This window comes from Phycodurus eques, chromosome 3 (genome assembly GCF_024500275.1).
Source record: "Phycodurus eques isolate BA_2022a chromosome 3, UOR_Pequ_1.1, whole genome shotgun sequence".
Lineage (NCBI taxonomy): Eukaryota > Metazoa > Chordata > Actinopteri > Syngnathiformes > Syngnathidae > Phycodurus > Phycodurus eques.
Window position 1 is genome coordinate 34,010,478 of NC_084527.1, and position 27,562 is coordinate 34,038,039.

At 43.2% G+C, this 27,562-nt stretch overlaps 1 protein-coding gene across 1 annotated transcript in view; it reads left to right on the forward strand.

Annotated features, from left to right (window-relative positions):
* arid3c (AT rich interactive domain 3C (BRIGHT-like)) overlaps positions 1-24,439 on the forward strand; it is a 50,398-nt gene extending 25,959 nt beyond the window's left edge. The window contains exons 3-7 of the mRNA XM_061671152.1: positions 290-473; positions 1,332-1,561; positions 6,232-6,519; positions 19,444-19,533; positions 24,255-24,439. Coding sequence (XP_061527136.1) covers positions 290-473; positions 1,332-1,561; positions 6,232-6,519; positions 19,444-19,533; positions 24,255-24,439 — 977 coding nt within the window. The remainder of the gene's footprint in view (positions 1-289; positions 474-1,331; positions 1,562-6,231; positions 6,520-19,443; positions 19,534-24,254) is intronic.
* The last annotated feature ends 3,123 nt before the right edge of the window (positions 24,440-27,562 follow it).

The following is a 27,562-nucleotide window of genomic DNA, read 5'->3' on the forward strand; positions in this document are numbered from 1 at the left end:
AGAATGTATTTAATTTCTCACAACATAGTTGTCAAAGTTTATGATTTGGTTGTTAGTTTCAGCACATCGCAGAATTGTACATTCCTATTTAAAGAAGCCATTTCCACTCGATTCACCTCGACGAAACGAGAAACTTTCTGAATGTTAGATTTCGTACTGTGAACAAAGCTGTCAGACATTTGACTTGCTTGAGATAAATGTTTTTTTTATAAGAATGGGTAGACGCCTATTGATGGAAGGAGCCAAAGTTAATGGAATTGATTGCGGATATTGTGCTTGCTTACTGCAGGTACCCCAGTGAATCGGATTCCCATCATGGCAAAGCAGGTGTTGGATCTTTACATGCTCTACAAGCTCGTCACTGAAAAAGGTGGCTTAGTGGAAGTCATCAATAAGAAAATATGGCGTGAGATCACCAAGGGCCTTAACCTTCCTACCTCCATTACCAGCGCAGCTTTTACTCTCCGAACGCAGTGAGTATGAGCAGAAACGATCGCTTCCGAGTCTTGACAACCGGCACTCAAGGCAGGGGACAATCGCAAATGCTCCGTGTGTGACCAAGATGAATTACACACAATCAGCAACTGAAAATTTCGCAAACTATGCAGAGTCTTCACCTGACAATCACAGTTTCTATTTAATAGCATTTATAGTTTTAGATGTACTTTTTTTTTTTTTTTTACAACACAAAAACAGCAACTATTTAAATGAATCTGGCTCGCCAACCATTTTCTATAGCGCTAATTAGGGTAGCAGGGTGAGAGTTGTGGTACACCCTGGACTAGTTGCCAGTCAATTGCTGGGTGAATCTGACCACAAATTGTATTAGATTGAATGATCCATCGGACTCACTCCCAAGCAAGAATGGGGAGAACATGAAAACTCCGCACAGGAAGCCTGAAGTTGAGATTCAAACCTCAACCTTCAGAATGGCGAAATAGATGTGCTAAGCACTCGCTCGATGTGTCGCCCTGGTTTATAATGTTTATATAATTATCATTTCCAACTACTTAAAATGTCTACCTACATGAGTTTTCATCGATACCAGAGGGCATTTGGAGTGTGAGGGCAGGTTAAGGGTTTTTATACATCTCAACCGTTTGGGCTTCTGTACCTTGATCCACTTTGGTGGTGCAAAATGGCCTCAACAGTGCCAAGATGGTTGTCATTTTTCGAAATAAAATGGTCTGTTGCATGTAAAGGAAACTACGGTTAAATTTTGTAATAATTTCTCTGCGCAGAAAAGAAATACTGGGCCACAAGCCTGGTAGCTGAGAAACCCTGTGTTAAAGTCAAACATTAAGTGAATGAGAATTTGTTCTTTCCCACAGGTACATGAAGTACCTTTACCCGTATGAATGTGAAAAGCGGGGACTGAGCTCCCCTGGTGAGCTTCAGGCAGCTATCGACAGCAATCGGCGGGAAGGCCGTCGGCAGAGCTACGGCTCTCCCATCTTCAACTACTCTCCTGTGGGCACCCCCATACTGCTGTCTTCACCGAGGATACAACTTTCCCACTTACCAATGACCACTAACTCGCAGTTGCCTGTGTTCGAGAGAGGCAAGATATGGATCATTTTCGTTTAATTTGATCAAAAACAGTAAAGACACGGTGCACTGAATTCCATTTTGAAAAGCAATTCATTTTACTGATAGACCTTTATTTGGATTATTGGCAGTTGTTATCCATCGAAAAGTCATAATTGTTTCTCAGAAAAATATTCAAAAGTAATATTTTTCAAACTTTTAATGCTAAAATGTCTTCACCGTTAGGTTTCATGATTTGCAACATTTTCTGAAGACGCTAATTACATTTTTGGATAAACAGTGGAACCTCGGGAAAACGGACCTCCATATAACGGAGATTGGATAAAACAGACTGTCGGGACTGAACAATGTGTCCAAAAAATGTTCCGATTGTCACTTAAAATGCCGTCGAGAAAGTCTGTTAGTTCCAAAACTGGCCGCTGTTGTTTACTAGCGCTGTGGCACAATGCAAGCAGAGAATGGGAATGACGTATTTCCGGGTCACACATCCTCGATACAATATGACTTGATCCAATTCTAAAAGATGTGCCTCCCGTGCCTATATGGCGCCATGTTGACGGTGGGGCATTGACGTGGCGGCCATGGCGCTTAGAGGGCAGGCAGAGAGAGAGAGCGGCATGGCTACAGTGTTAACTGAGGAATACAAAACAGTCTGGAACATGCTATTTTTGGTACAGTTACAGTTGTTGTTTTTGCCTTTGGCGACGGATTTGAAACTGGAAAGAACACTAATTTCTCGCGGCTCATGAAAGCGACTCGCCTATGATGAGTGCTGTATATCAACAATGTCACAATGACCAAGAACACCAGTTTGGTAAGTTTGGATAAAATGTGAAACTTGAAAACATTTTCAAGCTTTATTATATTTATTATAATATTTATTGAGGATCATTTTGTAATTTTCTGTATTGGGCCGTTTTAGGCCACGAAAAAAACCTACAAAACAATAATTTTGGACTGTACAGTAATATCGGTGCATGTGGCTTAAAAAAAACAAAAAGTGCTACAATACAACGGACAAACGGCTATATCGGACGACCCCTACACCTATTAGTCCTTTCTATCAAGGTTCCACTGTATCGGATTTTTTTCCTATTGTTTAATATGCATTGTCCATGAAAACTCACACAAATGCCTCTTAATGCCTTCAGAGTTCCTTTTTTTTTGGGGGGCCCATTTACAAATGGTCTTTCTTTGTCACTCAAGCTGTCTTTACCTTCAATGCCACTAGAGAGAGACTCATTTATGTTGTTGCAATACACCAGAGAGATCTGTGAGCTGAAGTGCCAGGATAAGGCAGCCGAAAGCAGACAGCAAAATAAATGGTGTTATTTCGGAGGTATGAATGAAGAACAAAAAACAATTTGAATCGGAAAATAATTTTCGATCGAAAAGATGCGAGTGCATCGGTACACGGACTAATGAATCGGTCTCAATATAGCTTGAACTGGCCGGTGGCCTGATCTTGCAAGACATGTTACGGTTTAAAGTCCAAGGTGTGGCAGAAATTTGGATTTTATATGAATAATGGAGTCGTGGATAAAAGTGTCACCATACGCAAAAGCTGTAAACTGAAACGGCGCTGAAGTACGAGAGTACGACAAATCTGCAGGCGAGGAGGAAGCGAGCACAGCTAGCACAACGACATGCAAATGCAAGACGTCTTCCAGCCAAAACTCACCCACAACTCGGCAAGTGCAAAGGTAATAACAGCCTCAATAGCCTTATTTATTGTTAAAGACTTAGGGTTTTCGGGACACGATATAAACCTTCGAGCAGCGATACATCATATTGTCTCGACAACATTTCACTAACAAGTACGTGCCCGAGTGCTACAACAAAGATAAGGATGAAGTCAAAGAACAGCTATTCAATAGAGAATGAGTGGGAATTACCACCGATGCCTGGACATCATGTGCAATGTGACAATCACAGCGCACCGTATCTCCCCCGGCTGAGAGCTGAGTCATGTTTTACAAACCACACAAAATCACACATAGGCCAAAAGCATTAAAAGAGCCTCTTAAAAGAAGCATGTGTTGAGTGAAACATTGGACACAAAGAGCCAGCCCTAGTTATAAATACAGTATATATCAAATTTAAAAAAATACATTCATAAAAATGGCAAAAGTTACAAATGCGGTGAACGACCGGTTAGCATATCTGCCTCACAGTTCTGAGGACCGGGGTTCAAATCCCGGTCCCACCTGTGTGGAGTTTGGATGTTCTCCCCGTGCCTGCGTGGGTTTTCTCCAAGGTACTCCGGTTTCCTCCCACATCCCAAAAACATGCGTGATAGGTTGATTGAAGACTCTAAATTGCTCGTAGGTGTGAATGCGAGTGCAAATGGTTGTTTGTCTTTTCTATGTGCCCTGCGATTGGCTGGCGACCAGTGCAGGGTGTACCACGCCTGTCGCCCGAAAATAGCTGGGATAGGCTCCAGCATGCCCGCGACCCACGTGAGGATAAGCGGTACAAAAAGTGGATGGATGCATGGTCTTCGATAAGTCTTTCGAAGGACATGCCACATTTACAGTCCTGACAAGTTGATTTCATATTGTAAAATTGTCTACTTTCAACAAAACACTCATTGCAACATACCCCTCCCGAATCGTTCCACTTCAAAACGCACCGATCCATGAATCGTATCACACACCCCAAATGAATATGTATGAATTTGGGAAAAGTGTCGGAACTAGGGCTGCACAATTCATCAGATTTTAATCGTGATCGCGGTTTCGGCTGCCACAATTAAAGAAAGGAGTCTCATCGTCAGCGATGATTTTTTTAATTCTTGTTTTTACATTTAAAATGCGGGCTCTGCAGTATATGAAGCACTTTCTCAACCGAGTCAGGCAGTCACCAGGGGGGCGAATGCTTGATCGAGCTCCCTAAACAAGTGCGCGAGGCTCAGCAGCACTCTCTGCAGATGTAGCCTCTCCGTCACTCTCGGTTGAATTACGAGAGCGATCGTGCCTCAAGTCGCAAGTACAGCAAAGATTGGAGCAAGCGCCTCGGAAAGGGATCGACATCCGTTTTCTGGACATGTTTTGATTCAGGGCAAGAAACCATATGATAAGAGGACAGCAGAGTTGTCAACAATGCAAGGTAACACAACTCATCTGTTCAGCCATCTGAAAAAAGGAAAAACAGCAAAAGACTGGACAAGCAACATGTGATCCCCTCCCTCAATTGTTTCTCCAAAGTGGCATTCAATACACTACAGGAAATGAACAATGACTGCAGTCAGGCCAGCCTGCAGTTGTAAAGTTTAGGTCAAACTAGCCGCAACAACGATTGTTCACACTAAGGATGATGGTCATGTGCCGGTGACCATTTCTAAATAAAAGCCTAGACATGGCATGGATGTCCAATGTATTAATATGTGAGGCCATTATTTTGAAGTTGACCCCCGAAGAACGTTGCTGGAGAAGCGGCGCGTTACCGTAATGCATAGCACAAACAATCGTCGGCGCGGCTGCCTTGACTGGAGGACGACCTGACCGGAGTGAAAAACGCTAGGGGTAAATGCAGAGGGAAATCGTCACCGTCGCGTTCTTTGCCGTTTGGGACTGTGCACGACTGACCTACGGTCAAGCAGAACAATGAAGCCTACCCGTCACTGACAATTCACTACACTGACGGGGATTTTCAAATGAAAAGTGCTTGCTCATGTTATGGCCTTTTATGCGTAAACTGTAGTCGCTTCCATTAGGTTTCAATTCGTGATTGCACCTTGTGACAGCATATCTATTCAGTTAAGCCTTGAAAAAGGTCAATTTCTTTGGTTCTCACTTTAAGATTCATTTTGTACTGAAATCTGTTTACGTACTGTTTGTTGAAAAATAATTGTGGATAATAATCGTGATTGTATGGACATTATGGATCAAAACAATCGCGATGATTGTTTTGGCCACAATCGTGTAGCCGTAGTCGGAACTATTTCATGCCTTTACCGTTATTACGATTGTACAAAGTGGAATTGATTTAATGAGCAGGTAGGTTCATTGATGCAGTTGCAGCCGCAGAGTTTGAAGGCTAACACGTAAATTGTGCAACTCGCGCGCTTTTCCTGAAGCTGTTTATGTCTTCGCTGTTATGCGGCGTGGCGCAGAGCGTGAGCGTACACCTTGCAATTGGAGGGTCGAGCGCACGTCGTTGTTGTGTCACTGGGCAAGACATTTAACCCACATTGCCTAAGGATGACTGCAGTTGGTTGGGTGTTTGGTGGTGGTCGGAGGGGCCGATGCGCAGAAGGCAGGCAGGGCAGCTGTGGCTACGCAGGTAGCTTACCACCACCAGGTGTGACTGAGGAGTGAAGGGCTAATGCTTGTAAAGAGTCTTCGAGTCCCTAGAAAAGCGCTATATAAGTGTCATTCGTTTTTATGATTACTTTTGTTTTGTTTTATTGCTGTGATGCAATATGTGCATTTCAGTATGCCACCAAAGTTTGCTTGGTCAATAATAAGGATTGCCTTTACTAAGAATACCTTACAATTTCAAATCCATGTTTTAGAAAATATGACTTTCAGCGTCGCTGTTTCGGCACGGGTGACATTTAAACAAGGCAGCGTAAGCAAGTTGCTAAATGAAGGGAATTCAAATCATTTTTAAAAAAATGACATTTTTAACATTTATCAAATAATATGAAAATGAACCTAATATAGTTCTTCTTTTTTCCAGAGGATTCCATGGTGGGCAGAAGTCTGTCCGCACAAGTTGTTCTCCCTCTGTCTCCCAGCGGCCATCACGTTGCATCTGTGACTGCCCAGGCAGCGACTCAAGCTGCAGCTGCTATCCAGGCTGCGACTCTGGAGCAGCTCAGAGATAAGCTGGAAATCAGCGAACCCCCAGAGAAGAAGAAGATGCTGGTAGCAGAGGAGCGGCAAAGGCTCATGCAGCAAGCACTGCAACATAATATGCTTGCCGTGGCCACCCAGCTACCCCGAAGCATCAAACTCAACAACAGAGGTGATCGTCTCTGAGCTCTCGAAATGTGTCCATTCGCTTATTTATACAGTAGACGAGCTTCGACAGCACTGATTATTGACGGGAATTTCGGCACCTTTTAGAGCTCTTTAGGCCCTTTCACTTCCCAAGCCACTCCTCAATTTTGTTGTTGCTTCAATTCATTTGTTACCAAATTATGTGTTAAATGATCCACTAATTAATAGTAAATCATATCAAATACGCAACATTTTTGTGTACCTGTATTGTTGAACTATTGTAGGAGCAGCAATCGTTGCAGTAGACGCACGCACGTTCATTAACAGCAGCATTGTCTTTTCTCCTCTAACTGAAGTAATGGCTGAACAGTACACACGTGCCCAATGCGGGTTGATTGTGGAGCCTGCCCGACATGGCATTTTAAATTTGCCAGGTCGCCTCTCTTCCCTCAAAGCATCGTTTAACCTGAGAATGTGTTCAAATGGGACTTTGGTTTTTTTGACGCTCATTTCTTCACCTTAGCTCCATCTCAGGGGTCACCAACACGGTGTCCGCAGACACTATATGAGTCGCCCGCCGGCCTGTTCTAAAAACAGTTCACCAATGAGATGCTTCTTATTATTTTTTTTGTGCTGGCATTCTAAAAAAAAAAAAACAGGCGCTAATGATCAGTGTGCTGCATCTAACTTTGTGTTGCAATTTTGGGTCATATATGTAGCACATGACCAAACCTTGGCATCGGTGACTAGCAGGTCCAACGACGTTGAGATAATTTAACTCTACAAAAACATGGCAGACAAAAATGAAAACATAATTTTCATGGTGAATGAGAGGGCGAGTTCTTGTTTTGTCTTTTTTTACCACCATGAAAAAAAATCATCCTTTGTGTCTCATTTGTGGGGCGACGGCAATGTGTCGTCATTTAACAACGTGTCACACAAGCGTTCGTGCAGACCACTAGGAGCCGAAAAAGTCTGAGTTAAAGGCAGCTTCGTGCCAGCGGCAGCCTTTTGTCACGAGACCGGTGATAAACGCCTAAAAAGAAACCAAATCCTCATTTAGAGCGACACATTTCTTGATGAAGAAAAATAAGTCATTTTCTAGCAGGTAGATTTTCAAAGAACCAATGATGATAATTGCAAAAACAAAGAAATGAGAACTATGGAACCAAGAATCTCCACTTTCTCAGATGTCCAACTGGGGGCAACTACAATGACTAGAATAGTGTCGGCCCTGTGTGGGAACTGGGCCAATAAACTGGACCGGGATCTGGTGAAGTGCAAGTGTTTAACATCCTGCGTGACGAGTCCATGGACAGCAGCATTATAGCGCAGCTAACGGTGTTTTTGGGTCATCGTCATAGCAGTTGTTCAATACAAGAAAAACTTAACTTTTTTTTTTTTTTTCTTTTTCCCCCCCAAGATGGTGGCGCGTGCATACGCAGTGGCTGCTCTCTGTCCCAAACAAACGCTGTTTTTGTGTTGTTTGTCTGACAAATCAAGAGCGTTTTAGTCCGTCTTCGTCATGTCTGCATGTTCCAAGACACAGATACAGTCGCAAGCTTCTGCTCGACATCGGCAGAACTACTTTCATGGAGTTAAACTCTACTCTCACTAAGGAGCTACGAAACTGCGGGTTGCTCCGGTTGCCTACAACAGCTGCGACCCCCACTCATGCGTCGTGCCCAGAGCGGAGGCGCCACGAACGGCGAAGGAGGAAGCAGAAACGGGGCAAGCACGGAGGTATCCGAGCCAGGCTCATAGCTAAACCAGACAAGCCGGCTATTCCCTCCATCGTGTTAGCCAACGTACACTCTCTGGACAGCAAGATGGATTACATTCGACTGCTCCGCTCTACCCATAAGACTGGGAGAGTGCTGTGTTTTTGTGTTTGTGGTAACATGGCTTAACAGCAGTGTTCCAGACGCCGCCATTCAGCTCGACCGGCTAGCATGCCAACGAGCGGACAGAACTCTCGCAGGAGGCAAGACTTGCGGCGGTGGACTGTGTGTTTACATCAATGATGCCTGGTGCCGGGACGGTATCTTGGTCAGTCAACATTGCTCACCGCTACTGGAGTTTATGGCTCTGAAGTGCCGTCCGTTTTATTTACCGAGGGAATTCTCTGCCATACTGCTTGTGGCAGTCTATATTCCTCTAAACTCCAGCAATAACAGGAGTGAGGCGCTTAATGTGGTATACCATCATAGTGAACAGCTGACGGCCTACCCAGATGCTTTCCTCATCCTAGCTGGGGACTTTAACAATGCTGACCCCAAGGCTGTGTTTCCTAAACTCTACTCAAACATTGACTTTCCAACACGGGGAAATGACACTCTGGACATTGTTTTTATCCCCCTGAGATGGGCCTACAAGGCCCTTCCCCTCCCGCCGCCTCAGACCATCTCACTATTATGCTAATACCACTGGTTAAAGTCTCCCAACCAGTTAGGAAACAGGTACGAGTGTGGCCAGAAGGGTCCCTTGAGGCAGGGTCCCTTTCCACCACAGACTGGACCATGTTCAAACAGGCTGCCACACATCACAGACCTTCAGGAGTACACAGAGACTGGTACTGCCTTCATCAAGTGCATGGATGATGTCACCACCACTAAGTCCATCACTGTCCGTGCTAATAAGAAGCCATGGCTGTCGGGGGAGGTCTACAGACTACTGAAGGTCCACAACGCGCCTTTTAGGTCTGGGAATGAGGAGGGCCTGAGGACAGCCAGGGGCCAATCTGTTGAGCGGCATCCCTCTTGGCATCAGGGAGGCCAAGAGGGAGTACTCCAGGAACACCAGTAGTATGGCGAGGTATTCAGACCATTACGGACTATAAACGCGCACCACAGAACTGCGACAGCTCCACCTCCCTGCTAAATGAGCTGAATTACTTCTTTGCTCGCTTTGAGGCACACACAAAGGTAACCCTGCACACAAGACTCCACCCCCTCCTGGTGACACTGACCCGGGACAGTGTGAAAAGATCTCTCGATAGGATCAACACACGAAAATCCCCGGGCCCAGCTAACATACCTGGTCATGCTCTGAGGGACTGTGCAGCTGAACTCACAGATGTCTTCAAGGACATCTTCAACACCTGCTTGTTCCACAGAAGGACCATAGAGAGCATCTTGACCAACTGCATCCCTGTGTGGTACGGAGCCTGCACCGCATCCTGCCGCAAGACTCTCCAACCCGTGACTGCGTGGGTTTTCTCCGGGTACTCCGCTTTCCTCCCACAACCCAAAATCATGCATGGTAGGTTGATTGAAGACTCTAAAATTGCCCGTAGGTGTGACTATGAGTGCGAAGGGTTGTTTGTTTATATGTGCCCTGCAATTGGCTGGCGACCAGTTCAGCGTGTACCCCGCCTCCCGCCCGAAGATAGCTCGGATAGGCTCCAGCACGCCCGCGACCCTAGTGAGGTGAGTTTTTCGCAAAGGTAAAAGGTACCGTTGGAAAAACTGGTATCGGTGACCCCAGACAGGGGCTCCCGCTATGATCGGCTGACATTGCAAACTGTAAAGGTCAGTTCCTAGTCCCAAGTTTTTCAACAGCACAGAACAATCAAGGTGCTATTGGAGGAGCTGTCAGCTGTATATGGTGACCTGCTACTACACAGAAATCTGAGGGCTTAGCACGGGACAATTTATTTATTTATTTTGTCACTTTTTAGAGAAATCAAAGTGTTCATGGAATGCTCTTTTTTCCCCCCCTCTCTTTTTCTTTTTTAACCTGTCCTGTCCAACTGCATGGCCTTGCAGAATGGTGGATCTGCATGCCCTTTGTGCTGGAACAGTTTTGCTGTGCAACAGGGGAGTTTGAAATACTCCCTCTGCTTATTTTTAAATTTTGTTATTATTCTGATGTTTCTTGAAAATGCAGCCGGACAGAAAACAGTTTTAAGGAAACAGACAGAGGGGCAGATTGGACAAGGGGAATAGGGTGCGAACCACAGCAGCACCAAAGTTAGTCTCGATCACTGGTGTCAAACTGGTGGCCCGGGGGCCAGATCCGGCCCGCAACATCATTTTATGTGGCCCACGAAGGCAAATAATGTGTGTCGACTTCATGTTTCTTGTGAAAATACCATAATTGGTGTCTTGTATAATGTTGAGATATTGCAAGCATTTTATGTTACCAATCACCTTTTTGAAATAAATGTAATAGTTGAAAATTTTCTATTGGCTTCCGATTTTAAAACGAGTTATCCATCAATTTGTTGTGTATATGTCATTATATGAGACAGTATTTTATATGGGTTCACAGTCATAACGACCCACAACTACAATGTGGCCCGCAACAAAAATGAGTTTGACACCCCTGGTCTAGATGTTTGAGCACAAGTAATGTTACAACAGTCAAAAAATCATGCTCTTATTTATGGATGTGGGGTGGGGGACGCACACCCGGTGAGGAGATGCCACAATTAACCAAGCGGACAAGATGAGAGAGGACAGAAAATGACAGGACAGGATGTGGGAAATGAGCAAGGCAGTGCTACTCATGAGTGGTGCGGTGAGATTCTTCTTTGTGTCGAAAAACCTGTAAGTTGATCTGTTACTATAACCTGTGTTGGTATGAGTGGTCGCAGCACAAGCAATTAAAGCCTATAGCGTGTCTATCGAGCTTATTAGTGAATGAATACCATATCACATGCTGAGGCCGCAGGAGCTATTGAGGCAGTTCTAAACAGCAGTCATCGAATAAATCGTGTGTTCATCCATCACAGTCTGGTATGGTGCTGTGACAAAGAAGGACAAAATCCGACTGCAACGGAGAGTTAGGACTGCCGAAAAGATTATCGGTACCCCCCCCCCTACCCACTCTTGAGGACTTGCACACTGCAATAACTAAGACAAAGGCAGGGAAAATGTTCTTGGACCCATCACATCCCGGTCACCACCTTGTCCAGCTCCTTCCCTCAGTTAGGTGCTATCCAACAATCCACATGCCTCTTTCATTACCTTCTAAAATAGTTGATTTATACATCCATTGTGACGTTACCCATTTTTGCACATCTATCTTAGGATACTATTACATTACATTATTAGTGTACTTAGATTGTTACGTTCTTGAGGACTCTGCACCATTGTCATTGTATCCGATTATCGCACTACTAGTCACTTGAAATTGCTTGACTGAGTCATTTGCACAATAGTCATTGTATCAGCATTACCACAATACTGGTACCCTTTCATTTCTAAATGACTCCCCATACTGATATATTTTTATAAAGATATAATGCCTGCATATCGAAATAAACAATGTTGTGTAAGATCTAGAGGGGTATAGCCCGTGAGAAGGAACAGAAAAGATTGACTGTATAGTCACAAGCCTAAGTCATTTGTCTGGGCTTATTTCTGAAGGTTGTAAACATCTGTTGTTTGCCTTATAAGGAATAGAATTTTCTGGTAGCTTCCACCCAACCCCCTACTCAAGAGTATAAGACAGATAGCACCCCTTTGCTTAATAGTTGTCTGTCTCTAACACGTTGTTACTTCTTTGCCAATAAACAACAGACATTTGGTATCCTTGAACTTCATTGGCTTTTCCTCACAAAAGAACTCACAGTTGGTTGGAATGAATACTTCTGGCTCATATTTTTCTCTAACTTCAACAGTAATTATTTTTTATGTCCTAAATTCCTTCCTTTGTCATAGTGGCTGTTTGCTGTTGTACTTGAGTGGCCCCAAGTACTGGAGACAAATTCCTTGCGTGTTTTAACATACTTGGCCAATAAAGATTATTTTAATAAGTGCTCTAAATCCATTTAAAGCTCAGATGAACATTTTCTCTGAATTTACACAGAAAAAAAAGGTGCTGCACTTTCCCTCTGTACAGATGGTGCTGAAGGACAATGTTTCGTCACTTGTAGTTTTGGAACAGTGCTATCCTTTGTTCCGTTCATGACAGTACGAACTGGCCATAACATGGACCCAGCAGACTCCGAAACGGTGCGCAAAGCCCTTCAAGCGCAGGGTCAAGGCCTCTCGAAGCAGGATGAGCAGCTTGCTGCCCTCCACCTTCATCTAGAGGGACTATCAGGACAATATGATGAGACAAGTGGCCTCAAAGTTTGAAGTTCTGATGAAAATGATTCTAAAGAAGGAACCAGTTGACACCCGATACCGCCACGGTACCAACATTTCCATGTGAAGCAGTCACCATGCAGCCACCTGCCACCTCCGCTGTTGTCTGCCCACAGCTCTCTCGACCGGAGAGGTTCTCTGGAGATTCTGGGAACATTAAGCTGTTCAATACTCAGTGCGAACTCCACTTTGAGCTGCAGGCAGCTGCCTTCCCCACCGAGCGGGCAAAAATCGCTTTCGTTATTTCCCACCTGACTGGTCGTGCGGAGGCGTGGGCTACTGCTGAATGGAGCCGCAATTCCGCCGCGCGTCATTTATGGACTTTTTTCGAAAAGACTATGGAGCAAATTTCTCAGTTTTCCACACCAGATTGTGAGGCAGCTCGCTCCCTTGTCACCTTATTAGGCAAGCGCAGGGTGTCAGATTACGCAATTGAGTTTCGCATTCTAGCAGCTGAGAGTCAGTGGAATAATAGGGCACTGCTCGATGCATTTTTTTCAAGGACTATCCCCCGCCGTCAAGGATCATTTAGTCCCGCTAGATCTGCCGACCAACTTGGACACTTTCATCGCTCTCGCCCTCAAGATCGACAAAAGGCTTTTGGATCGCGAGCTGGATGGAGATCGGCGGAGGGCTGCGTCACCGCGCACTTGGTGGACGAGCCTCGGTGACCAGCCAAACCAAGGCAGATGCCCTGCTACCAGTCTCAATCCACTGGCTAGCATCACCACGGATGAACCCATGCAACTGGGCAGGTTCCGTCTCTCCCCTGAGGAACATCAACGCCGGCTGAGGGAAGGGCGGTGCTTCTACTGCGGGCAGGTGGGTCATTCTGTGAGCAACTGTCACGTCAAAGTTGCCGGTGCTGGTAATAAGGGTACGGGAGCGGTGAGTCTAAATTTCATTCAGGAAGACCCTGCCCGGGTCCTTCCTAAAGTGACACTATGCTCTCCAGATCAAGAGAGTCATACATCTGTATTTATTGACTCTGATCCTGACTTCTCTCAAGTGCCCACCTGTTACCACTTCTTCTTCTTCTTTTCCTTTCGGCTTGTCCCGTTAGGGGTCGCCACAGCGCGTCATCCTTTTCCATGTAAGCCTATCTCCTGCATCCTCCTCTCGAACCCCAACTGCCATCATGTCTTCCCTCACGACATCCATCAACCTTCTCTTTGGTCTTCCTCGAGCTCTCTTGCCTGGCAGCTCCATCCTCATCATCCTTCTTCCAATATACTCACTATTTCTCCTCTGGACGTGTCCAAACCATTGAAGTCTGCGCTCTCTAACTTTGTCTCCAAAACATCGAACCTTGGCTGTCCCTCTGATGAGCTCATTTCTAATTTGATCCAACCTGGTCACTCCAAGAGCGAACCTCAACATCTTCATTTCCGCCACCTCCAGCTCTGCTTCCTGTTGTCTCTTCAGTGCCACTGTCTCTAATCCGTACATCATGGCTGGCCTCACTACTGTTTTATAAACTTTGCCCTTCATCCTAGCAGAGACTCTTCTGTCACATAACACACCTGACACCTTCCTCCACCCGTTCCAACCTGCTTTGACCCGTTTCTTCACTTCCTGACCACACTCACCATTGCTCTGGACGGTTGACCCCAAGTATTTAAAGTCCTCCACCCTTGCTATCGCTTCTCCCTGTAGCCTCATTCTTCCCCCACCAGCCCTCTCATTCATGCACATATATTCTGTTTTACTTCGGCTAATCTTCATTCCTCTTCTTTCCAGTGCATGCCTCCATCTTTCTAACTGTTCCTCCACCTGCTCCCTGCTTTCACTGCAGATCACAATGTCATCTGCAAACATCATGGTCCACGAGGATTCCAGTCTAACCTCATCTGTCAGCCTATCCATCACCACTGCAAAAAGGAAGGGGCTCAGGGCTGATCCCTGATGCAGTCCCACGTCCACCTTAAATTCTTCTGTCACACCTACAGCACACCTCACCGCTGTTCTGCTGCCCTCGTACATGTCCTGTATTATTCTAACATACCCACCATACCCACATGCCCACCTGTTACCACTACATTAAAGAAATTATTTCCAAAGCTAAATCCCTTCCACCCCACAGAGCTTATGACTGTGCAGTTGACTTGCTGCCTGGAACCACACCGCCATGGGGGAGGTTGTTCTCTCTTTCAGGGCCGGAACACAAGGCCATGAAGGAGTATGTGGTAGAATCACTGGCAGCCGAGATCATTCGCCCATTTCCATCCCCTGCGGGAGCAGGATTTTTCTTTGTGGACAAAAAGTACAGGACTCTGCGACACTGTATCGATTACCGGGGTCTCAACGACATAACTGTGAAAAACAGGTACCCTCTTTCTCTCATCTCCACCGCCTTTGAGTTCCTGGAGGGAGCCAAGATTTTCACCAAACTAGACTTAAGAAATGCGTATCATCTCGTCAGGATAAGGGAGGGGGATGAATGGAAAACGGCATTCAACACACCAACGGGAAATTACGAGTATTTGGTGATGCCTTTTGGACTCACTAACGCTCCAGCTGTTTTCCAAAACCTTGTCCATGATGTCCTGCGTGACATGTTGAATGTGTATGTTTTTGTCTATTTGGACGACATTTTGATATTCTCCCCGGATGAGGAGACTCACATTATTCATGTCCGCTCTGTATTACAGCGGTTACTGCAGAAGGAACTATATGTCAAGCCTGAGAAATGTGAGTTCCACAAGACGTCAGTTTCTTTTCTGGGTTTCGTGCTGGCTCAAAGTGAAGTCAAAATGGACCCTTGCAAAGTCGATGCTGTGATTAATTGGCCCACTCCCACGTCACGCAAAGATGTACAAAGATTCTTAGGGTTCACAAACTTCTCCAGAAAATTCATCAGAAATTTCAGTTCTATAGCCTCGCCTTTGCATGATCTTACCTCACCACACAGACCCTTTGTGTGGAACCTGGTTTGTCAATCAGCTTTACAGTAATTAAAATCGAGCTTTACCTCCGCTCCCATCCTCACTTTGCCAGATCTCAAACAGCAGTTTGTGGTAGAAGTTGATGCGTCTAATGCCGGTATAGGAGCAGTGCTCTCCCAGAAATGTCTCAAGGATGGTAAGTTACATCCTTATCCTTATCTCTACAAAAAACTGACCCCAGCTGAGAGAAATTATGACATAGGTGACCGTGAACCGCTGGCAGACAAGGTGGCTTTGGTGCAGTGGAGGCACCGGCTAGAGGGGGCACAGACTCCATTTTTAGTATGGATAGATCACAAGAACCTTGAGTATATTAAATCTGATAAAAGATTCAATACGAGGCAGGCTAGATGGGCTCTATTCTTCACTAGATTTAATTTCATGTTATCCTACCGACCTGGTTCTAAAAATGGTAAGCCAGATGCTTTATCACGTATTTTCTGTGAAGATAATTCTTTGTCCGACCTTAAGATTATTTTGACCAAGTCATGTTTAATTTCTGCTTTTTGTTTGGGACGTTGAAACTGTGGTTAAAGAGGCTCTGAAAAACACTCTTATCCCGGAAGGTTGCCCTGAAAAAACGCTTTATGTGGCTACGACCTTAAGGGGAAGAGTCATCCACTGGGCTCACACTAACCATACCGTATGTCACCCAGGCATTGCCAAAACGCAATCTGTGGTCGAACAGCGCTTTTGGTGGCCTAATGTTAGGAGGGATGTTATCAATTACGTCAATGCATGCCAGTTATGTGCTGCGAACAAGCCCTCTCGTAAACGTCCTTCTGGGGAGTTGCGACCCCTGCCAATACCACAACGTCCTTGGGCAGACATTTCCGTAGTCTTTGTGACAGGATTACCGGCCTCGAAAGGTAATACCACCATTCTCACAGTTGTGGACAGGTTCTCTAAGATGGCACACTTCATTGCACTTCCGAAACTCCCCTCAGCTAAAGACACTGCCGTGTTGATGATTAACCAGGTATTCAAGTTTCATGGTTTTCCCAAGAATGTGGTATCTGATAGGGGCCCCCAATTCATTTCACGATTTTGGAAGGAGTTTTGCAGTCTAATAGGTGCTACCGTCATCTGAGTTTCATCCTGAAACCAATGGACAAACCGAGAGGCTGAACCAGGACCTGGAGACTGGGCTCCAATGTCTCGCTTCACAGGAGCCGCAATCCTGCCCCTCTCCTATTGGATGCAACTTCTGAGTTCACCGCGGCGCCGCTCTTGAATTTAACATTTTTTAATTTGAGAGCGTGTTGTGAGGTAGCCATTTGCCGTTTGACACACCATTCTGTCCTTACATACATACATACACAACGAATGGGTTTATTGATGCTGTGCATAGCTAAAGTGTAATGTGAAAAGGCCTTAAGGCAACGGTGTCAAACTCAAAGCTCAACCTGAACTGGTCGCCAGCCAATCACAGAGCACATATACACAAACAACCAGTCGCACTCACATTCACACCTACGGGCAATTTAGAGTCTTCAATCAACCTACCACACATGTTTTTGGGATGTGGGAGGAAATATATATATATATATATATATATATATATATATATATATATATATATATATATATATATATATATATATGTTAGGCTTTACACGATCAGGATTTTTTGGGCCGATCAGCGAGTTTAAAAAAACGATAATCGATCACCGATCCGATCACCAGCTGGAGCAATGTGTCTATTTAAATGACCGGTTCATATACTGTATATACTTGTGTACTGAATAATATTATATTTACAATAACTAATGTATATTTGTTCATCTATTTATGCCAGTGAGGCATAGTGACAGACCGAACAAATGAATGGTCGTATATTAGAAGGCAGGAAGTACATACTGTAATTAATGTTTCCACTTTTTGTGACATTTTTGTTTGTTGATGTTCCGTGAGATTTTTCAATTGTAAAATATGTTCCTTGGCTCCATAAAGGTTGGGAATCACTGCTCTCGTCAGATCGTGTATTCTAATCAGTCAGGTCCAACCAACATTGCAACGAGACAGAAATAATGGGTGCTAACTTACAGTAATTCAATTACTTTATTTGACAGAACGGCGGCATGTTTACGTACAACCGTTAGCGCTAGCACTCGCTTGCTAGGCTACATAACGTTTTGTTGCCTGCTTGCGAGCCGTATCGTATTCAAAGTACGTGAACATACCTCAAGCAAGCCTTAAACGAACGTCCTCTCCTGTCCTGAGCACCGGTGACCACCAACACACGCTTTTCCTCATTTTGTCCTTATAATACAGTCGGCGCGATCCACTCTTGTTGTCGTCACCACGGTAACGAGTGTATCCGGTCGCATTTGAGTTGACAAGATGAAGCCCAATGATCGTAAAAAAAAAAACAGATGCGGTGGTATCGGAATACAAGATTTTATTGCAGTCGTCTGACATCGTGCAATGGTGAAAGAGAAAATTTGCATTACGTGTTGTAATTTTAAATGTTGTTGTCTCAGACGTCTTGTCTGTCCCACACAGTTTTTTTTTTATTGGCCGTCAGATATTTACAGTACTACATCGAAAGACGCGCGACAAGGCTAAAAATAAACTAGCTTTTGGATTCAAATATACTGTGCAGGATGGCGACATGGAGTCAATGTCTTTTGCGGAGCCGATCCATGATGTCATTGATCGGATCGGCGAATTATGACATTAAAGCCGATCACCATAAAACACCGATACCGATCAGGCCAATAAAATTGGTGTAAAGTCTCTCTCTCTATCTCTCTCTCTCTTTCTCTCTCTCTCTCTCTCTCTCTCTCTCTCTCTCTCTCTCTCTCTCTCTCTCTCTCTCTCTCTCTCTCTCTCTCTCTCTCTCTCTCTCTATATATATATATATATACATATATATATATACATATATATATATATATATATATATATATATATATATATATATATATATATATATATATATATATACATATATATATATACATATATATATATATATATATATATATATATATATACATATATATATATACATATATATATATATATATATATATATATACATATATATATATATATATATATATATATATATATATATATGTATGTATATAGTAAGAATAATTACAAGTACATTTGAAAAATGCTCATTTATTGATCATTACCTTGTGCAACCTGTCATTCCTTACTGAAAATGAGTGCAATTTTAACATTATGAATGCATACAAGTTCTGGCAGTGCATAAACCTAAAAGGGTTCTACCAAACCAACTTCTTTTGAACTTAAGCGGTTGACTGGATATTTTGCAAAATTCAGTCTTAAAATATTTCTACAGGAGGTATTCATTTGCACAGAACTCTATTTTTTTTAATTGAAAAATTGTAGTTCATGAGTTCTCAATCCCTACGGGCCGGATGAAACCCCCTGGTCGGCCGGTTCTGGCCCACGAGCTGTACTTTTGAAAGGCTTGATATCGAGGATAACATGTAAAAGCTGCAAAGGACGACATAAGACTGACCACCGTTTTTATTCCATGACCAGTTATTCCAGTATTGTTGTTCATACATCATATCAGTCCACTTGAGAACAAATTTATTCCAGATCTATCTGTGTGTTGTGATTGGCTCAAAGATAGGTTGTTGCTATCCCCGTATATGACGTATAAATGGAGAAATCTTCCTAAAATCTAAATTGAAAAGACTCGATGTTGCCATGCCATGAAAAATGGATTCATAAAGTTTAAGAAAGGAGCTCTTGAAATGTCTGCAAACTCTTGTGACAGTTGTTTCTCTCCAGAAGTCATTAATAAAGCTCTCCTCCTACTGTCAGTCTCTGCATTATCACCAATACTCCACAGTGCTCCTCTCGCTTCTTCTGTTCCCTTTTAAATGCTCATATTGAGTTTTCCTCTGCCTCCTCTCTTGACAGATGATAGACAAGAGACCGCATTGAACCTGTCTACCAACGGCATTAACAGCATCAACATGTCAATAGAAATAAATGGAGTTGTCTACACAGGTAAATAGAGGGGCCGCTTGCTGAAGAAATTGCAGGCAGGAAATTCAATAAGTTATAGCAGCACCCTGGTGCTTAGTCCTCTGCACAATTTGATGTCTTTGCAATAAAATCCATCGTAATGAAGTGGCAGTCCAATAGAATTAAAAGGTTAAATTTCTCAAAACTGGGCCCGTGGATTCAAGGTCGATGGGTATTATTGTCATTATTGTGTGTGTGTGTGTGTGCGTGCGCATGCGTGTGCGTGTGTGTCTAACCTAGGTAACTTGTGTCTTTGTGTCAGCAAACAAGCAAACACTCTGTTAATTGTCCCCCATATATACAGCGGCTGAAATAAGTAGTTAACACGTCGGCATTTTTCTCAAATATATTTTCAAAGGTGCTATTGACAAACATTTCACCAGATGTTGGGAACAATCCAAGTAACCCGTACATACAAAGAAAGTAGAACAAATAAGATCGGAAATTAAGTTGTGGGTAATAATGTGAAATGACACAGGGGAAAAGTATTGAACACGCCAACTGGTATTTATTTAAGACTTTGTACAGAAGCTTTTGTTTGCAATGACAGCTTCAAGACACCTCCTGTGCGGCATTGCAAGCAGTCTTCAAATCTTGAAGATTCCGTGGACTTCTTTTATGGAACCTTGATTTCAGTTCTTTCCGTAGATTCTTACGGTTTTATTTTTAATTTTTTGTCTTTGAAACCAAATGAGAGTATGGATCATTATCCTGCTGAAATGTCCACCCTCGTTTCGTTTTCACCATCCTCATAGATGGCAGCTGATTTTGGGCAAGAATATCTCGGTACATTTGCACAGCATTTCATCCTTCCTTCAATAATGTGAAGTTTACCAGTACCATTTGCTGACAAGCAGCCCCACACCATCATGTTCCCGCCTCTGAACTTCACTGTTGAGATGGTGTTTTTCCCTTTGTCATTTCACAGTTTTACACACAACTTAATTTCTGAGCTTATTCGATCTACATTCCTTGTATGTATGGATTACTTGGGTTGTTCCCAACATCTGGTGAAATCGTCAAGCCAATAGCACCTTTGGAAGTATATTTAGTGAGAAAAACGGTGACGTGTTAAATACTTATTCCAGCCACTGTACCATATATCATGCTCTGCAAACTAATTTAGAGCATCCTCATCCTCTTGTGTACGCGCAAATAATTTAGGATCAGCTTTTGAAAAAAACACCAAGCACTTCTTTTACTCAAGATGCACAAAGTATTGATACTTCAGTCATTCATAAAAACAATAATAATCATTTTAGCGATACTAACTTCAATCGGGAATTTGCTCATGACTTGACTGTCCAGTGAAAATGGCATTTCTCATCACTTTTACCCTTGTTCCATCGAAGTCTTCGTATGTGTCTATGTACGTAACGTACAGTAGATAAGAGTGTATCCGCTGCTGTCGGTGTGTCGGAAGTTGTCACGCAACAGGCAGAGTTCATGCTTTGATCGCGCACTGGGAAAACCCTCGAACCACTCACATTAATCCAAGGCTTCAGAGTTTTTGTATCGATCAAGTACACGTGCGCACTACAAATCTTGAACAGCATTTCCCGAAATTTGCAGTTGACAAATGACTGCCAAATAGATCAGAGGATTGATAAGATTTCTCCCATTCCAATTCCATTTTCGATACCGCTTTACGATTCTCTTATCGCTTCTCAGATTCATAGTTTTGGGGCGAAAAAAAATCCAGGGGACTTTAAATAGATTTTTTTTTTTTTTAATACAATGAATAAAATATCATTAAAAAAAACCGCCCACATCAGGTTGGGCATTTGTTTTGACCCGGGTCGATAGGACAGCGTGGAATTATTATATATCTGGAAAAGAACAGAGTCCACCTAGCTTGACGAGCATTCAGTCTTTTAGCCTTTCTGTGGTAGTCTAAATTCTTGCGATCAGTCCATACAATAAATGGGTGCTCAGCCCCCTCTAACCAGTGCCGCAAGAAATTCCTGAAATTCTCCAACATCATAATTACGTTCTACTGCTGAGAACTTACGTGACAAATAGGCACATGGGTGGAGCTTGTCGTCATTGGCAGAGCATTGAGACAGGATGGCCCTCGTCCCTTGTTGGAGGCATCGACTCAAAACGAATATTAGCAGAGGTTAGGGCATGTAGAGATGCGGCCACAGAGCTAAAATTTCTGATGACGCGTCTATAAATTTGCAAAACCCAAGAATGGTTGAATTCGCTTCTTGCAACTGCGTGTCGGCCAATTATCCACAGGACTGACCTTAGGGTTCATCTTGATGTGATCTTGTTCCGCGATGAACCACAGGAACGAAACTTTTGTGACGTGAAAGTTGCATTTTTCGGCCTTTGCAAATAGCTGGTTGTTTAGTAGACATTTCGATACCTGTCTCACATGCTGGACGTGAATCTTCTTATTGGTTCAACTTAGTGAAGATTTTAGCACCTGGCAACAGTTCGAAAGCTTCATTGATTCATTCATGGGAGGGTGGGGGTTGGGGGCGGTTACGTTCTTTATGGTGATGTCGTTGAATGGGCCGTAGTCAATGCAGGGACGAAGTGTTCCGTCTTTCTCATTAACAACAAAAAATCCTGCCCCAGCTGGAGAAGAAGAGGGTCGAATCAGCCCCGCCTTTAAGGAAGACTAAATGTAGTCGTTCATAGCTTTTCTCTCTGGTTCTGATATAGAGTAGAGCTGTCCTATGGGAATGGGCGCCCCGGGTTGTAACTCACTAGCCCAGTCTCTCAACCTGTGGGGAGGAAGAGAAGTGGCTCAGGCCTTGTTAAACACTTCCTTCAAATCAAGATAACATTGAGGGACTTTACAGATCTGAAAAATGTTGAATCGTGGGGTCACTGGATTCACTAATAATCATGGGCACACTCTGTTGGTGATCGGGAAAACAGATATTTTCACATTGTTCCCCCACTTCGGCACTTTACCCAACTTCCAGTCTATTTGTGGGTTATCCTGCAGAAGCCATGGAAAACCGAGGATGAGAGGATTTTGAGCCACGTGAAAAAGGTGAAAACCTATTCCCTGTGTGTCCTTCTGCCATTGTCATGGTTACTGACTCTGTCACATGGGTTACTTTAAACAATTGTTTGCCATCAAGAGCTCTAGCAGTTAAGGTTTTCATCAAAAGGCTCTCTGGGATTCAGCTTGGCCCTTCCCAGCTAAATAGTTTCCCCCGGGGTCACAAGAGTGTGGTGTCTTTCCCAGTGGATCTGATGCAGTGGGTGAATAGTCCTCTGGTCTGCTGAGTTGGGTGCACCTCTAGTGTTGGAAAGACCTCTGTCCAGTCAGTTCTTTGTATCGTAGTCTGTCCCGGATTCTGTTATAGATCCGGGCTGCCATACTAATGAGTGAATCTAGGTAAGAGGGAATGTCGAGAGGAGCAGAAAGTCAGTGCAAAAAAAGCATCTAATAATGCCACGTCATTTTACCCACTGTCAGCAGCGAGAGGCGTAGTCAAGCACATTGCAATTGCCAAGTCGGGACTTGCCTCCCTTCCGGGAGTGGTGTGGTCAAATTATTTTCTTAAAGGGTCACTGAAGAGTGGAAGGGAGTTGCAAATGTCTGGACTTACGAAGCCCAGGCAGCTGCTCTTCCCGTCATGTGAGAACTCATGAATGCCACTTTGGATTGTTCCGTCGAGTACATGGCGGGTTGGTGACTGTAGCGCAGTCAACATTGCACCAAAAAGGCCTGCAGTCACCAGAATTTCTCTGGAGCAGCCAGACGGACCGTCGCGGGGTGTTGGGCATGTAAAACCAAGTCGGCATCAAAAAAATGTAATAATTGCAAAATATGATATGATTGTTTCTTTACCGCTATTGATCAAATTACATAAAATGATTTTTTTTTTTTTTTTATCTCATGAAAAATGGTGTCATACACCATACGTGAAGCAAACAAAGGCAGGCAGAAAACGAAAAGCAAACATTTGAGCAGGAGAGTTTTCTTGTGGACAGATTTTCACACCTTAGCTGTGGATCTATGCAGCTCCTGCAGTTCCCATGAGTCTCTCGAATGCTTCTCTCATCAATGCTCTCCTTGTCAGTTCGGGTAGATGGCCATTTCTTGGTAGGTAGGTTCGGAGAGGTGCCGTTCTCTTTCCATTTTCGGATGACGGATCGAACCGTGCTTTGTGAGATTTTCAAAGTTAGGGATACTTGTTTTTCTTAATATACTGTAATATATTACTCTGCTTTATCCGTGACCTGTCTGGTGTGTTGCTTTGGCTTTACTGTGCAGTTGAGTTATTTTTTTATAGCCACAGATTAAAATAAAAATTGTGTCAGTTGTTTCCAAAAGTTAATTCTTCTTATTATTATTATTTTTTTTTTTTTTTTACCAAATAGTCTGAATCTAACCTTTAGGCCTAAACAAAAAAAATGAGAGAAACAGCATTCAGTAACAATCATTAAAAAAGGTCATTTTGTTTATACTCTTCAAATTGTATGAAGTGACGGTGTGAATGTGAGGTGCGAACAGTTGTCCGTGTCTATGTGTGCCCAGCGACTGACTGGTGACCAGTTCAGGGTGTAGTCTGCCTTTTGCCCAAAGTCAGCTGGGATGGGCTCCAGCACCCAGTGACCCTAACTGGGATAAGCGGTGTTGAAAATGGATGGATGGATAGATAGAAACACCAATAACTGCTGTCATTGTTTCTAAAAAGATAGCGTCAAGTGTAATCCCGATGTTTGCTCTCCAGGGGTCCTATTTGCTCGGCAGTCATGCATACCAGGAATGATGGGACATCGAGGGGGAGCCAGCCAATGTACAACTCAGGGAAAGCCCAGTCCTACGCAGTTCCAGGCATCTTGCTCTTCCTCCTCTTCATCATCATCATCTTCTTCCTCAGCTCACGGGCACAGGAACTGCGTGTCTTCCCCCTGAATGTCCCTTCGCTCCTCCTCGACTCCTCCCCATTCTGCAGGTTGCTGATTTACACGCGCGACAATATCAGTCTGTCAGAATTCAGAAAATCAGTTCCACCAGTTAATTCTGAAGGTTGGATTTGTTTGCACTGCAGGCAAATCTTTCAGTTCGACTGTTCATGGGTCATTTGCTCGTGATCAGAGTTGTGTCGACAATCAGCACTCCTTACAGACCTATCTGATTAGGTTGCTATAGTAACAACATAGGTGTCAGTATGCACGTCGTTTCCAAATATAAGCCAAAAGTAAAAAAAAAATACCCCTGGCTCTATCGTAAAATGATGACAAATGGAGGCTAAGCTCGTTTTTGCTTTTTTTTTTTGGTGGGGAACGTTGCGACTTTTGCCGCTTGGGATTTTGGATTTTTTTTTGGGCCGACCTTATTTTGCCATACAGGTCCTATTTAAGTGAGTACTTGACTGAAGAGGTCTGGAGATAATCAGGCTTGGGTGTGGTCAGTGAAAATGAACTCGGCTTTCCAGCTTTTTCCAGAATAACTCAAATCACCATTTAAAAACTGTATTTGATATTTATTTGGGTATCTTTGTCTGATATGTACATTCGTTTGATCTTAAAACTTAGAGTGGAGAAACTGCACACAAAAAAATAAGAATTTGACCTTTCTTCCTTCCCCGCCCCCCCTTTCTTCCTCTTAAGGTCAACTCAAACTCGTTTTAAAACATAACACGAGATAGTCATTTAACAATGTTTATTATTGTGATTGTAGTTTTCAGTAACTATAATAGCTATACATATAATGTACAATATTTTCGCTTTGTCTCATGAATCTATAAATGGCAACCAAAACATAAGAATTGTAAGAATTGAAAGTATCAAAACTACAATCATAAAAATAGATATAGAAATACTACAAACGACTAATTCTTGGAGGGAAATTAAGAATTTCATCTCAATACAGGTTTTGGGGTCAAAATGATGAAAGCAAACCACACGGGCCTTTTTTGAGCGGCGTGAAGTCCACAAATAGAACATACCCTTACTTGAAGGTTTCTACTCATTACCGGACACATTTATACAACGTTTGAAACGTCAACTTAACAGGTACAAGTATGAAACAAACGCAGGATCACAGAACTTCCTCAGTTACCTGCGAGAGTAACAACTACAAATTCAGTTGACATGCACAAACGCGACTGTTGAGCCGATGAAGATGCCGATAAATAGATAAATAGTAGCGACACCGCTGCCGAGACATCGATGTAGGTGATTACTGAGAAGAAAGCGGCTACGAGAGGAGCGGCTGCGTCATCGTTAATATGTTTTGAATTCGATTTTTTTGGAGACATTTGGCGATCAGGAACTAAGGAGGCGACGGCAGGATCTAAAAGTAATCAGTTGCGCAGTGGTTTTCAGTTGTGAAGAGAACAAAGGTTGTGTGTGGTAAGGCGCTTGTGTATAAGTACTAGTTCTTTCTCTCTTTGCTTTTATTGATCAAACTAATTCTGTCTTTTGTGAAGCGTAATCGTAACAATGAAGGCTATATACGGTAGTCTTTTTTATTTCTACACTGATCTTATTTATTGTTACACTGTACATTAGATTCTGCAAATGAATTCCTCACTCAACACCGACATTTGAAAAAAAAACAAAAAATAAATAAATGTTCCCTACAGGATGTGTTAAATCAGAGTCGGGCATGACTACATGACATAACTCGTGAATTTCATTGATTGTTCTTGCAAGAAATTGATGTCAAAATGTTTTGTGTTTTTCCTGGATAGATCACTGGATTTTCTTTCAAATCCATTTTGTATGGTTCTACCCAAAAAGGGAATACTTATTGACAAGCTACCTCATTTGCGATAGACTGTGCCCACGTACCTGTTCATGTGCATAACATTCATTGGTATTGTAATGTATTTGTGGTGGAACGGTGAGCGACTGGTTAGAGCGTCTGCCTCACAGTTGTGAGGACCGGCGTTCAAATCCCGGCCCCGCCTGCGTGGACTTTGCATGTTGGCGGGTTGGCCATGGATAATCTGCCAGTACCGCTGGAACAATTGACACAACAAAAATGAGTAAACAGCAACAGATTTGTTAGAAAACCTTCTGTTTCCTTTGTCAATGTGCCAAAAACAAAACAAACAAAAAAACTCAATTCATTTTAGATTGCAATGTGGCAATTGTGAGATTTCAAACACAGGTGAGTCAAGCCATCATCAGAATTCTAAAAATGGTTCTTGTGTTCACTGAGAAGTGGATGAAAAAAAAACAGCTTTGCTCATGCGTAATTGAGCAGATTCTTCCTCTCCAAGTACAGTCGTTTCATTTCCCTCTACACCATCACTCGGATATTTGAACAAGCAGTGACGATAAAGCTTTAAATACATTTTTCACTTGCTCATGCGCAGTCCACTAACGCACACAAGATTGTGACATGCCTCGGTCAATTAATCAATTAGGATTTGGGGCTTGACCGCTAAATTCCCACTCAATCTTATTTCTTCAGTTGACTTCTTTTCAGATATTTTTGAGAATGCAATGCTTCCAACTTTGTGGGAACGGTAAGGTAGGAAGCCCAGAACTACAACAAAAGACCATCATGGTATAGGTGGATGAGTTTGTTGTGGACAGACAAACTACTGGCCCACACAGCGTCCAGACCAGAACCTCATCAAACACATTTGGGATCATCTTCAACAGCGTGAGTCGAGCTTTTCATCCAACTTTTGACGCCTGACCTCAAATATGTTCTTGTCAATAAATAGACGAAAGAAACTCCCACAATCAAATGGCAAGATGTCCCCATACTTACTATATATGTAATTTCCGTGTGTACTGTATTGGTTTTGCAAGATTCTGTAACTATTTTCTGTGTTGATGTCATATCTAACAGTGTGATTAATGGTTCTTTTTTCTTTTCTTTTTTTAACCTGTCCTGTTCAGCTGCATGGCCTTGCAGAATGGTGGATCTGTATGCTTTTGTGCTGGAACAGTTTTGCTGTGCAACGGGGGGGTTTGAAATACTCCCTCTGCTTATTTTCAAATTTTGTTATGATTCTGATGTTTGTTGGAAATGCAGCCAGACAGAAAAGGGTTTTCGGGGACAGACAGAGGGCTA